This window comes from Battus philenor, unplaced genomic scaffold (assembly GCF_028537555.1).
Source record: "Battus philenor isolate CCGP_79_NKW_IND1 unplaced genomic scaffold, ilBatPhil1.0.hap1 SCAF_19, whole genome shotgun sequence".
In the NCBI taxonomy this organism is placed as follows: domain Eukaryota; kingdom Metazoa; phylum Arthropoda; class Insecta; order Lepidoptera; family Papilionidae; genus Battus; species Battus philenor.
The window spans coordinates 3,536,379-3,551,060 of NW_027181681.1; the positions used below are offsets into that span (position 1 = coordinate 3,536,379).

The 14,682-nt window shown below is 34.2% G+C and overlaps 1 protein-coding gene across 1 annotated transcript; it reads left to right on the plus strand.

Annotated features, from left to right (window-relative positions):
* The first annotated feature begins 1,881 nt into the window (after positions 1 to 1,881).
* On the plus strand, positions 1,882 to 13,541 carry LOC137921585 (putative phosphatidate phosphatase). The gene is made up of 6 exons (XM_068764384.1): positions 1,882 to 1,964; positions 7,048 to 7,199; positions 8,061 to 8,252; positions 10,722 to 10,889; positions 11,862 to 12,038; positions 13,091 to 13,541. The coding sequence occupies exons 1-6, from the start codon at positions 1,895 to 1,897 to the stop codon at positions 13,193 to 13,195; spliced, it is 864 nt and encodes a 287-aa protein (XP_068620485.1). The 5' UTR covers positions 1,882 to 1,894; the 3' UTR covers positions 13,196 to 13,541.
* The last annotated feature ends 1,141 nt before the right edge of the window (positions 13,542 to 14,682 follow it).

The window sequence follows — 14,682 nt, forward strand, 5'->3', positions numbered from 1 at the left end:
AACTTAGAAAATTAGAAGTATAAAATTAGTTACAATTGTTGCTTTATAACTATCTCACTAAGAACATTTAATGATTCAAACAATGACAAAACAAATAAAAACACTACTAAACATGGATCAAAGATCCAGCGCCTTCTACAGATCGCACCACAATAATTACGAGTCACAGCAAGCCGTCACGTTCCAATGAGGTTTAAATTGTATTGTATCTACTCAATAATTTCGAACTAAATTGTCTTTTAAAATATACGAGAGAGCACGAGAATATATCAATATCACTAATAAATGAATTGTGGAGGTCACACATCCTGTATAAGGGTGCACGTTTACCGATATTTGTCATAGCCGTTGATAAAAAGAAGATAGATCTAGAACGCGCTTTTGCTGCAGGAATTCGAAAGTTTACCTCGGACAACAGTTCCGATATATAGTATGATATATTACAATTAATTATTGTTTACTATCTAACCATGTAGACTTTCAGCTGCTAAGTATTACTGTCTTTTCTCATTTCAAAAGAAAAAAGAATTTTTCAAAGTGATCACTTCAACCGTGAGTAATTAATTAATAGTATTACTTTAACCAGGAGTAATTAATAGTGTCACTTTAACCAGGAGTAATTAATAGTATCACTTTAACCAGGAATAATTAATAGTATCACTTTAACCAGGAGTAATTAATAGTATCACTTTAACCAGGAGTAATTAATAGTATCACTTTAACCAGGAGTAATTAATAGTATCACTTTAACCAGGAATAATTAATAGTATCACTTTAACCAGGAGTAATTAATAGTATCACTTTAACCAGGAGTAATTAATAGTATCACTTTAACCAGGAGTAATTAATAGTATCACTTTAACCAGGTCTAATTAATAGTATCACTATAACCAGGAGTAATTAATAGTATCACTTTAACTAGGAGTAACCTTGACCTTGATTATGACGTCGGTCTCCGCAGTCATTTTCACCTTATTATATATAACAGATTGCAAACAATCAAAACATGTTAATGACCCTTATGCAATCCTTAATAGTTTTCTTCGTAAATTTCTGATTTCAACTATCACATCTTTTGTCCAGGTATCAATCGAACACAAAAAAATCGAAGCATTGTTATGTTTTGATATTTTTCGGTATTAACTAACGATATTACTGTAATTATTAATTGTTCTAACTTATATCAACAAATTATGTGTTGCTTCGATTGTAAAATAAAGGAAAAAAAAATATAATCCACTGTAACTGTTGAATTTATAAATTAAACATATCCTATAACGTAGTGTGAAAGGAAGTGTTTTAAATATAAAATCCTTTGTTACGTAATCAGACTTTTTTATTTTTAAAATATATCTAGTAGCAAACTGTGTAAAAAAAGGACTTTAAAATGTAAAATCCTGTAATGAACAATGTGATACGCTAGATTTTAAATAACAAGACTTCGCAGATTTTAAAATACGTTATCGTATATAAAATTGTATTCCAATATAACAACATTGTATTGCAAGATAAATAAAAGAAACCGCTCATTTTAAATTCACTTTGTAAATAGAAACTGTGCATGAACGATCATAACCAGTGCTATTAATACAATTTTAAACTTTGAAGAATCTGCACTTTATTTGCAATGTTACATATACATATAGCATAAGGCATATATTACCGCTACCACGATCAACATATATAGTTTAGCCAGAAGCGGACGAATCACTCGTCTGTTATTGGATAGAATAATTACAGTATAAAAAAATAAATAAACATAAGCAATATATCAAGCTAATGACGCTCTGTTTCATGATTACTCTGTGCGAAATGGGTTCGGCTGAGACGTAATACATATAGCGGTTCACAGTAAGCCAGGCTTCAGTTGCTACACTGCCTCAGTGTCGTTAAGATGTCCCGGGAAGACGTCACCGTATTTGTCCTGAGGAAAATCGTGGTCGATGGCTTTTTGTTTTGTGCGCGTAAGTTATTTCGTTGTTATTTATAATTACAAAATTTACATATAATTAGTATTATTCTTTTAATTATTAGAAGTTTTTACAATGGAATAAAATACATATTTTTATACATACATATCATATGATTAATTAAATACATTAAAAGTCAAATAATTTATTTATGAAAATACTTTTCTATTCTTTTAATATCCCTTTATAACGTTTATGAAAACATAAAAACAATATTATTAAAATAAAAACAAATATAATTTAAATGTAAATTTACAATAAAGCATTCTGTATATTAATATCGAAAACTAAACCATTACCAACAAGTTACTTGTAAGTATGTTAACAACTTTCTCGGTAACCGTGGTTTATAACAGTTAACTTGAACTGTTTTTGACTCGATACAATTTATATGTTAAACTTCAGCCACAAAATATAGATTTACGCTGTTTGTTCATGCCGTGATATAGTATCATAAATTGTTGGTTAAACATGATTCTTTATATCAGTCTTTTAACAGCCACACCAAGCAGATCACTCATACGAATTTCAATAATAAAGTATTCTTATTTTAAAATAAATTACACCATGATTTGGTGACACAAGCTTGCCGCTGGTAATTATACTAAAATGGCAGCCAGACTCCTCCAAACTTGGAGAAACAGCCTCGTACACTGGCCGGGACTTGTCTTCTCATAGATAAAAGCGTTTGTTGGAGTTTCTTCTGCTATTTCTTCTCTCAGTGCCACATTTTCTGAAGTGATAGTATTGTTAACCAAGTGCATCCGACTAATTCGTGGTACGGCCATATCAGACATCTACGAGGGGCATTCGAACCAAAGTGCATTTTCAAGAACTCCACGGACCAACCCCACAAATGACCTAAGAGCCTAATGGCTTCTCTGTCTAGTATTATTCTGCGATTTCTGATGTGAGCCATGCATAGCAAATACAATATACATACATACATATAGAAACGATATCATTTAAACTTTAACATAATTATATTTACAACTGTTAGATTTTTGTAGATGCCGATTTATTCGAAACAAAACAAACATTTACCGTGATAGAACTGTGATTGTTCTATACTATGTTATGGCTTAAAAAATGTCAGTTGTTTTCATAAGAAATCCACGAACAACTCCAAAATACTGATGATAACTAAGGGGTTTTACAATAGCTAAATCTTCCCGAGGTATCTTGTATATACTCGTACACATATCTTACAGGTATCGTGTATTATACACGATGATTTTTATAGGTATGGAAGCGTTAATGGCATGAATGTACGAGGGTCAAACTGAAAGTTCTTAGAAAATCAAAAACTAAGCATTCTAGCAAGTTATTAGTTTTATTATAACTTTTCAAAATAGCGTCCATTTACATCAATACATCGCTGCATTCGATGGAACCATTGAGAAAAGCACCTTGCCCACTCGGCCTTAGGGGTCTCTTCGACGGCGTTTTGAAACGCAGCCACTGCTTCTTCGGCGTCCATAAAATGTTTTCCTCGAAGTTTTTCTTTTATTTTCGGGAATAAATAAAAATCGCAGAGTGCGAGGTCGGGGCTATACGGCGGGTGACCCAGTAATTCCACGTCTGAGGTCGCCAAATAGTCGATCGTTTGCCTGGCGGTGTGCGACGAGGCATTGTCGTGATGAAGGAGGATCCTGCTGCGAGGTCGTTTCTCTCGAACTTTTTCCAAGACAAGTGGCAAACAGTTGTTAGTGTACCACTCTGCATTAACCGTTTTCTGATCCTCTAAGACAACTGTCGCGTAATGACCTGTCTTTCCGAAGAACGAGGCCACCATCCTTTTTCCAACACTTCGACCTCTCTTCACTTTAGTTGGCAACTCTTCGGAAGGAAACACCCACTGAGCAGACTGTCTTTTGGTTTCCGGATCATAACAGTAAATCCAGCTTTCGTCACCCGTTAGTATGTCGAACACAGCATTTGAGTCACCTCCGTTAAATTTTTGGATCATTTCTCGGCACCAATCAACACGGCGGAGTTTTTGAGCCTCGGTCAAATTATGCGGTATCCAGCGGGCACAAAGCTTCCTGACCGCTAAATGTTCATGGAGGATTTTGTGCACTTGACTCATACCTATGCCTAGACTTGTCCGAATCTGCTGATAGGTCACTCTTTTGTCAGTCTCTATCATACGCCGCACAACACTGATATTGTCTTCAGTCGTCGCTATAGAAGGCCGTCCCTCACGCAAATCATCGGTGAGATTAGTTCGACCACGTTTGAATTCATTAAACCAGTTGTAAACTGTGGCACGAGATGGGGCTTCATCGTGAAAAGCCAATCGAAGTCTATCATAACTTTCTTGTTGACTTATATGACATCGAAAGTCATAAAAAATCATTGCACGAAAATTTTCTCGGCTTAAATTCATTCTGACGTGCACAGACAATTTTCAATTTGCCGCCAAATCGTAAAACAAATGACAAATGAATGAAATGTATACTCAATATTATTGGTAAAGAGTTCTATTTTCAAAATTTAAACTTATTTTTTTAATATAATGCTTTTAAGTTGCCAGTTCTAAAAACTTTCAGTTTGGCCCTCGTATTGTTCATTTACTGTCAATGTTTTTAGAAATAATAAATAACGTAAAAAAGGACCAACATTTAGCCACTTCCGCACATGCAGTGGTAGTCGTGCAACAAAGTGCACCGCCCGCCAGCCCGCTGATAAATGCGCATGCGGCAAACAATGCGAATTACACAACTACCACCGTTAAATCACTCAACACGTGTTTCACCCCTCCACGGGGCATCTTTAGAAGTTATGTTACACCGATTAGTGCCAAACACAGAGTGAACCTTACTGTTTCATTTGGCTCTTAAAAATTCGGATATGTTCAAATTATTTACTGTCTGTCCCTACAAACTTTGAACTACCAGAACTTTTTTTAGCCTGTTGGAGTTCTCGATCACTTATGTGATTAAAAACAGATGTAAAAGCTTTAAAAGTTTTTGCTGACAAATGAGCTATACAGTTATCCCTTTAAATTTTTAACACCCATATCCAATTAATCAGTATAGATTTTCCACCCAAAAGAAGTGACAAAAAGGAGACCAGGGAAAAAACTACAATATAAGTTATTAAAAGAATTTTAATAACCAATCTGTATCAGCAATGTTTGATTATAACGAATCTTTGTTATATAGACAATTACATTTATTTTGAATACTGTCCAAAGTTGCTTCAAACAAATCGCTTAGGTATACAATTCAATAGCAGTTTTATTCTCATAACATTAAACATTTACTTTAAACCTGCAGGATGTGTTATACTTTGAGAGTTTTAACAATTTTACTTATGATATAACAAGCTAAAAATTGCGAGATTGTAATACATTTTATATACCCCATACGTCAATAATAAATAATTTGTGGCCGTATCTATGAGACCATCTGTTCAACGTCATCGTGTCAATTGATATACGCCCATTGCAAGACAGGCTTCCCGTAAAGGTCTACAGAATGACTTTCCTTCTGCTGCTCGAAATCAATGCTCGCTTTGTGTAAATTAGACAGCTTCACGATTATTAAAAAAAACTTTAAAATATATATGACGTACACCCCTCCGTTGGCTCCCGAATTAGATTATGACTTGAACTTTCTGACAAGGATATTTCTAAATAAATTAAAATAGAACGGCTAATGACTTGAACAGGAATATTGAAGTTATAAAAATAACTAACCACACTAACATAGTTTAAGAATACTAACATGAATAATAAGTATATAGTATATAATAATTATAAAAAATGAAAAGCGAACATAGAAATAGCAAGCCTTATCATTATTAATGTGACAATACAGTGTAATACATGTATGATAATCTTGTCTCTATGCATATGTATATATATAGGCTAAAACGTTCAAAATTATTTATAACAACAGTGATAGATACAATATTAATACAAGAAATAAAAATAAGCTTATTACTCCAAGTTTACGTGTTAAAAAAATAAATATATCATTTATGGTACAAGATATACTTATTTATAATAAAATTCCACAGCAAAACTCTATATCTGCCAGTGGAGAAATATAAATATAAAATCAACGTTAAATATATATAATAGAAAAAAGTATTTTATTCTATCCAATAATACAATACTGATGTTTTTGTGTGAAATTAAATGTTGTTGATGCTCAAAAATCATATTCGTGAAGAACAACTATTAAGTTTCTAGTCGGCTTTTTATAAAAGATCAGCGTTTCAAGCCGGTAGTAGCTTAGTACTATGTTAAAATAATCGTCGATTCAAAAGGGCATGTAAATGCTTACAATAAAGAAATTTTGATTTTTGTACTTTAGGAAGCCGAACTCAATCCAAAATATAGTTATTGAGCGAGTATACATATATGCGGTTTTTTATGTAAGAAACATCAACATGTAAGAGTTTAAAGCGCAAATAAGATTGCAAACCAATGTGATAGTTAATAATCTAACCTATACCATTAGTTTTGTTTTTGTTCATTTCTTAACATTTAATTTAGCACAGGAAAAAAATAATTAAGCATGATTTATATTGTTATTCACTAAGGATTACAAATAATGATGATTTATGTAAGTCATGCGATGAATGGTGGAAGAGCCCAATTTAATAGAAACTGGAATCAATTTTCTAAATTCTAAAAAAAAATTGAAGTTATTTGAGTAAGCATTTACTTGCATTTTTTAATAAATTCAAAACAAATTGAGCGCCCTTATGATGTTGATTGTGTACGTCATAGTATACCAAATTGAAAGTAACTTAAATTAGAGCTTATCTGTAATGGTATCCTTCAACTTAGAACTACAAGAGTTCCTAACGTGCCCTGATGTGAGGAGAGCATAAAAAAATTTCAGAGTTTGTTGTAGGCTTTCGCAAGACAAGCACTTCACAGAAATTACAACTATTACAACAAATATTATATATCATTAAACCGAAGAAGAATAAAGCTTTTTAGAAAATTTTAAGAATAACATATATTAAGATGTGAATGAAATTTTACATTATGTTTATATAAAAAGTTATATCGGCTATAACTTATTGAAATTTTTTCTAAATATAAGTTAATTCGCAGTGACTTTTTGTATCTACGTGACACGGTCCATATGGGTGCCGTTCGAAAGAGGCTTCTTCTGCGGCGATGAGTCCCTCATGTTTCCCTACAAGGACGACACGGTCTCGACCACGGTGCTCAGGGTCGTCGGTCTCGGTCTTCCTATATTAACGGTAACTATGCGTACTATCCACTTTAGAATAACGAATTATTCGATATTCAACTATCGTTCAAGGTGCACAGACAACCTTGTTAAGGTAGCCGGAAGACGTTAGGTGCAGACCGCTTATCTAATCCCATAATGAACATTCTTCATCTGAAATGATGATCGTGATGATGATTTATTTATTTATTTATCTAGGTACAACAACAGCATAAATTAAAATTATATTAATAGTAACCATATAAATAATGGTTCTGTTATGTGTACCTTATACATGAAAAAAATTATAAATTTATTTTATACAACATTGCAGAAAGATCAGACATCAAAAATTAAAAAAAAGTTAAAAAAAGATTGAAGAGAAGACTAACGGCTAAAGTAAAACTATAACTCATACGTCGCCCAACTGTAGGAATTCTTCATGATATAAATCTCGTAATTGTGTAAATAATAATGTTATACAAGCATTCCGAAATTACCTTCAGTACGGTTTCCCCAGCGATCATCGTGGCGATCTCTGGGGAAAGCCTATGCCTTACATCATGGTTGCACAGACTTATTAAGACTAGGGTCCACTCGGACAAATCATGGACTGATGCTGAACGGCCGCCAGAAGTATATATAATAATTAGAATTCAATATTTTTCGAAAGTACGAGAGTATTATTTTTCCTATCGGCGGGCCACCAGTATACGACCGGCGGGCCGCGGTCTATGCATCCATGCCTTACATTGAACGTCTATCGGGTGATATGATGTTGATGAAAAAGTCATGCGGTTTGTTGATACTACAGTCTTTTATTTCATTTAGGATAGGTAACTACTCTCCACATAATTTTACCTACTTCTAAAGTATTTTGTGGCTTGTCCAGTTCCTGATCTGCGAGTGGGCACTACTGCGAGGTGAAAGCGAGGGCCAACGCTGCCTAAACATACCGGTACCCGCGTGGCTGAGAGGTTTCTACTGCGCAACCGTATCCTTCGCCCTCGGCACTTGCTTCGTGGAACTCACCACAAACATTGCCAAGAACGTCATCGGCAGACCGCGGCCGCATTTTCTTGACGTAAGTGTTCCCTGTAGTTAAGATTAAAGACCGGCAGGTACAGGACCGGATGTCCACCTACAAGGACTTCTGTGTACAACCAATATTTACTGATTTTTTTTGGTAATTTTTTTAAAAATTATGTGAAAATATACCCCAACCCCAAAGTTTTGAAATGAAAATACAGAGTGATTAATAAAAAGAGAAGCATAAAAGGTGATTGGTTATAAATCTATTGATTACAATTATAACTATGAATCCATATATACATTTAATAGCGAATAATTTAAATAAAATGGATATGCAATATAGTGTATTATGGATCGTTGCAAACAGGAAATTGTTAGGTTTACGTTTATGTGTTTATATTTGCAAATGCGGACGAACGTATGCCGGAACGTTTTTATATGTTTAAACAGTAATTGAGTATTAATTTAATTATTACAAGTATTATTTAAATATACATATATTCTTTATTGAACATAAATATAAATAAATGTTTATACGATTGCAATAAATGAAAAGAATAAAAATATGTGTGTGATGATATATAGATATATTTTAGTTCTATTTTAATGAGAAAAAAAATATTAAGTTTTATTTTATTATCGATATAAAATTGTTATTAATAGAACTCGGTCGCGCTTTGATAAGTCAGCCTGTTTCGTATTATATCACTCGGAACTACGTTATCGTTATCAATATACTATTATATTATAATTCCTCATGGCAACCGACTGTCATATTATCTATTTAGGCCTAAATTTGATTATTAATTAGGTTAGATTTCAACAAAAATACCACCAAAGAGGTTAATATTTATTTACTGACACCTCAAAGTTTCGCAATGTCAAAACAAGGTTACGAGATTCCTGTCGCTAATTATACTAAATCAGTGTTTCCCAACGCTGGGGCCACGCCCCACAGAGGAGCAACATGATTGTTAAGGAGAGCAATTCGAAAGTGGACTCTACACATATGTGTACATTGGGGGCGTAAGAATTTTAAAAAGACTAAGATGGGGCATGGCTCAATCCTGTTGCATCAAATATTTCACTTTTTTTTAAAAAACTTTTAAATTAATGATGAAACTTTTAAATCAATGAACGTGTTAAAAAATCCTTAAAGTTTTTCTGGCATCTGAAAGTGCAATATTTAGCTATCATAGTTTGAGAGTGAAGTTATACAATTGATTGTTCGAGTAATTCCAAAGAAAATTAACTTTAAATTTACAAAAAACAACTGTACATTACCTTGCCTAGCATCGAGCAGTGATAGCATGGAGCAACTAAGACTTGCGATCGTATACCGCAGGTTCAAATCCTGGGATGTAATCTTATATAATTCACACTTTGTGCATTAATTTTATGACACTGCAACTGCTTACTATCGAGTGTCCTCTGTATACCATAATATCACACTGCGATCGCCAAACCTCATACTAGGCGTGGCGATTATGGTATATCCCCCAGTTGATTTTTAGACCTATGTCATGCAGTGGGTGTCTATGGTCTGAAACGACGACCTTTAAAAAGCCTACGAGAAAATAAACGAGCAATTCCTATGTCACTTTTGCGGTTCAGAAAAAACATAAACTCATTTATGGTTCAATGGGTGTCCTTTACCCTATACATCGATCTTAACGTAAATAATAACACATAATACGCTGAGACGACAGATCGGATTTCAGAGACAACAGATTTCCATTTCCTTGTGTCGTATTTATTCATTTACTAGCAGAACCTACGAACGTTTTATTGTCTTAATTATGAATAATTTATTCGAGCAATAAAAAGAGCAATAAAGCATAACGAAATAGTAATTAAAAGATCGTAATGTTTGGAGATACACAATATTTTTAGTTCTATTTTCAAGTGCGTAAATGAATAATGTTATTGTTTTTCGAACTTTTGGTCAGGCGACGACAATTGTCCATGCAAAAAACAACGATTTGTAAAACTGATGGCACAAACAATCAATGGCAGTCATTTTGCGGATTATTTCCATAATTACCTTTTATGATGATGGTCTTCTTAGTTTCTTTCCTCGCGGCAAAAAATCACTACCAATCATGTCTGTCTCTGCTACCTTTTTTAGGGCTTTTCTGTTTTCTGAAAGGTTTTATTAAGTCGTTCAGAGTGGTGTTGCAGGCTTTTGTAACTGCGTCACTCCATTGAGTAGGTGACCATCCTCTAGCCCTTTTACCATCTACATCATAAACAATTTTAAGCATAGAGTCAGTCAGTCACTAATCGGTGTAACATAACTCCTGAAGATGCCCCGTCGAGGGATGAAACACGTGTTGAGTGATTTAACGGTGGTAGTTGTGTAATTCGCATTGTTTGCCACATGCGCATTTATCAGCGGGCTGGCGGGCGGTGCACTTTGTTGCATGACTGCCGCTGCATCTGCGGAAGTGGCTAAATATTGATCCTTTTCTTACTTACAACGACGCGACATTAAATATTAATCATTTGTCTCTTCTTTTAGTTATGCAAGCCGTCGGTGGACTGCGGAGCTGAAGCATGGCGCGGACGGTACATCCAACCTCATGAATACCATTGCACTGGAACCCTCACAGAGAAGTTCGGAGATATGCACATGTCTTTCCTAAGCGGGCACTCAGCCTGGTCTGCTTACACTATGGTCTACTTGGCTGTAAGTTGCCAATACAACTTTTCGACCTTAGAGAATAATAACATCATCATCATTTAGCCGTAAAATATTCGCTGCTTATGTAGCTTCCTTCATAGATTTTCAATAGGACCTGTTGAAAATAGGCTGCGTTCAGAGTCTTTCAATAACCTTACTGAGGTCTTTCGAAGCTGTCCAGGGTCTACTGCAGAACAATACCCACGTCGTGCCCGTGCCTTAAATATACTTTACAGCATTTTTAAATAATTTTTACAGATTAAAGTTCCCTTACTGAGTATTCCGATGAAAATAATCACCCCTATAACATAGTACTTTTACATGTTCACATATTACACGATTTTGTGTACCTTTTATAAAAAATGTTTCACACCTCTGACTAAAACATTTCTTGCTTTGTAATTCCGTACTGTGAAATGTATAGTTATTTGTACAGTTCATAATTAATTTCGCATGTACACATATAAAATTATAAATATCTATTTAAACCAAATAGTGGCCCGTCGTTATCATTCTTCTTCGCCTCTTGAACAATTAAATACGACAAAATCTTAAGTGATCTCTCTGAATGGCTTACTTCAACTGGTCAATGTAAACTAGGTTTTCTAGTTTAATTTAATTAAGGAACATGGAACAAGGTGAACAAACGACCTTGTTAATCTTAACATAGACTTATAACTTATACATATATATACATATATGCAAAAAGCTTGTGTCCAGTAGTAGATGTCCTATGGCTGATCAAGATGAAGGAGCTTGGCTAAGCCAAGGGAGAACGATGAAACAATACTAACGCGAATATAACATATAATCACGATGTACCTATAATCATGATTATATACACATACGAACGAATGCACACGCACATACACAGACACTCACACACGTACAAGATGTTTGTTTTATGAATTACTTCGCGGATAATACGCAGAGACGACAAAATTGCCTCCTATTTTTAACTACAGTTCTTTTGCGCAGTTGTACTTAGAGAAACGTATGGTGTGGCGTGGTACGAGGGTACTTCGCCACTCGCTGCAGTTCGTCGTGGTGATGCTAAGTTGGTTCACGGCACTTTCTCGCGTCTCCGACTTCAAGCACCACTGGAGTGATGTACTAGCTGGCTACTTCCTTGGACTCACCCTCGCTGTTCTTGTCGTAAGTATTTTGTATCTCTTTCTCTATATTCTATCTCTCCATAAGGTTATTTCCGGAGGTTATCTATATAGTAGTACAGTATCTAGGGAGTCTGATTGTTTTGAGGTAAATCTGTCAGGGGCCACTGGTAGACTGGTAGGCCACTGGTAAGATCAATAAGAGAGAATTTAATCTTTTTTATCTACCTTTATACTTTTATTTCCCTGTTTCTCTTAAAGAGCATAATGGTCTAAGCACTGATTTAGATTCTTGTATCAATTTGTTCCGTTTTTTTTTTCGTGTAAAATAATAGTGAAGTTATATAACTACTCAAAGCTTTCACCTTTTGTAAATCAAAAGTCATAATCATTACCTAATTACTGGACTACCATTGTCACTAATACTCCCTGGGACATAGATAGGTAATAAAAAACCAAGTATTTATTTAGACGGTGACCGTGGTAAACCCCTCGTGCAGGTGTTTATTATTTCGTCATAGATGAGAAAAAGAGACTCAGTTTCGTCGTTTGTCTTCGTTTTAGCCTATAAACACCCACTGCACGGCATAGGCCTGCCCCAAAGATATCTAGGGGGTACAATACCATAATCGCTACGTTTGGCAAGCGAGTTTGTGATTGCTGTTTTATTATGGTACGCAGAGGACGCTGATGTCTAGCCTCTGGAAACTTGTCTGTGAGCAGTAGCAATCCTATATAATTAATACACAAAGTGTGAATTATATATATAAGATTTTATCACTGGAATCGAACCCGCGATCTACGCTGGGCTGCCACTATTCAGTTGTCCCCTATGTGGTGCGTATTATAACGACAATTTAGATATTAAAAGAACCAAACACAATGTCAGCAATATCTCACTATTAGCGTAAGAATTCAAATCGGCGTTCAAATTTGAATTCGAATGATCAGCGATAATTTAATTCTTAAAAGTATAGTGGGCGTAGTGGCCAGTAGCATAGAGCATTCTCACGTAAACGCTACACATATCGGTCATTTCCTAATTGTGGAAATATAAGTGTAATTAATAATCTTATAACTTATTTCATTTCGTAGTGGACATGGGGAACCGACACGGTAGCTAAGAAGAAAAAACACTCCTTGTTACCACAACAAGACGTCACCTTGATGATGCATCCACAAGCTGCCAGTCCTGCGTAACAAACACTTTATGGTATACATACTGCATTAGTATTAAAACCAAGGTTGTCGTTAAATATGGTAACCACCTATTTTTCATATAAAAATAAATTATCTCTCATTTTTGCATATCTTTTACAGACAACCATGTAGTTACAATTTTAAATATAGACATAAAATTAAGTGTATATGTTATATTTCACGTTATATTAACGTTGAATATAGAGTTTAAGGAGTTATTAGTTTTTTAAGTAAATTTATTTAAGCGCCTGTCAACAAAAATAGCAACATTTATCAATACTGTAATAGAGTCGAATATTGCTATTATAATTTATGTATATAAAACTGCATTGTTCTATGAATTTTGTAATATGACCGTTCTTATTATTAATTATAAAGATGTGTTAAATTATTCAATTATAGTAATTTGTCTTGTAATATTAGTGTACTTTTATAAATAAACACACATGTCAAATTGCAACTATGTTTTTAAAACCTTACTTTTTGAAAATATACGTAAGTATATATTTTTATGAATAAAATGTTAACCAGCTTTACAAAATGTTATTGTTTTATTCACCTTCTCAAATATCGTTTTAGAATTATTATATGTACGGTTATAAATATTTTGAAATAAATGTACTCTTTAGGCAAATGACGTGTGTAAGCTGTGTACATATATCATCTCTTAATAAACATGATCTAACTGGTCAAGGGGCGTAGATAATCTGTGTGAGAAATAAAAAAATAGAAAATAATAACCAGCCGAGTTAATATCTTTTTTTTTTATTTAATTCACAATTTGAAATATAATCAAAATTATTTCAAAGAGGCCAAACGTGCAATTAGGAGTGAATCATTATTTTAAAAATGAAAATCTGAAAATAAAGTAGCTTATCTTATTATAACAATAATTTTAAATCTTTAAAACCGTCATCGTCATCATCATTTCCGCAGTAAAACGTCTACTGTTGGACATAGGCGTCACCGAAGATTTCTAGAAGAACTGGTTGGAAGCGGCCTACATCTAGCTTCTTCCGAAAACATAAACTAAGTGGTCTGTGCATCTTTTGGGTGGTTTGTTGGTCCGTAATCTCCCCTCTATAATCTTAAGGTCCTAGCGGACACCTGTTTGCGGCCAAATAGCCTACCCACTGCCTCTTCAAGTTGCCAATACGCTGGGCTATATTAGTTACTAAACTTATGTAATTCCTTAGAGAAGAGTAAGGGAAAAAAAAACGCCGGACGGGCATCACCACCCATAAGGTGAAGAGATGACGTTGTAAAGATCATCCGACAATGGTTGTAGACCACTTTTAACCGGCTTTATTGGAGAATCAATACGAGAGGTCTATGTCGAGTAGTAGACATACTATCGCTAAAATGATAATGATTAGTTCAGTAATATTATTATTTGATTGATTGATATATTACATTAGTCAAACTATAATATACTATATTATAGAATGCGGAATACTACTTGATCCTTATAATATTAAAGCAATCAA

What these genes read in the sequence shown, in the direction of transcription:
- LOC137921585 (XM_068764384.1), top strand. Translation starts at nt 1,895, where the DNA reads ATGTCCCGGGAAGACGTCACCGTATTTGTCCTGAGGAAAATCGTGGTC. An exon ending in TGGCTTTTTGTTTTGTGCGC is followed by an intron (nt 1,965 to 7,047) that starts GTAAGTTATTTC and finishes GTTAATTCGCAG; the next exon opens with TGACTTTTTGTATCTACGTG. An exon ending in TCGGTCTTCCTATATTAACG is followed by an intron (nt 7,200 to 8,060) that starts GTAACTATGCGT and finishes TGGCTTGTCCAG; the next exon opens with TTCCTGATCTGCGAGTGGGC.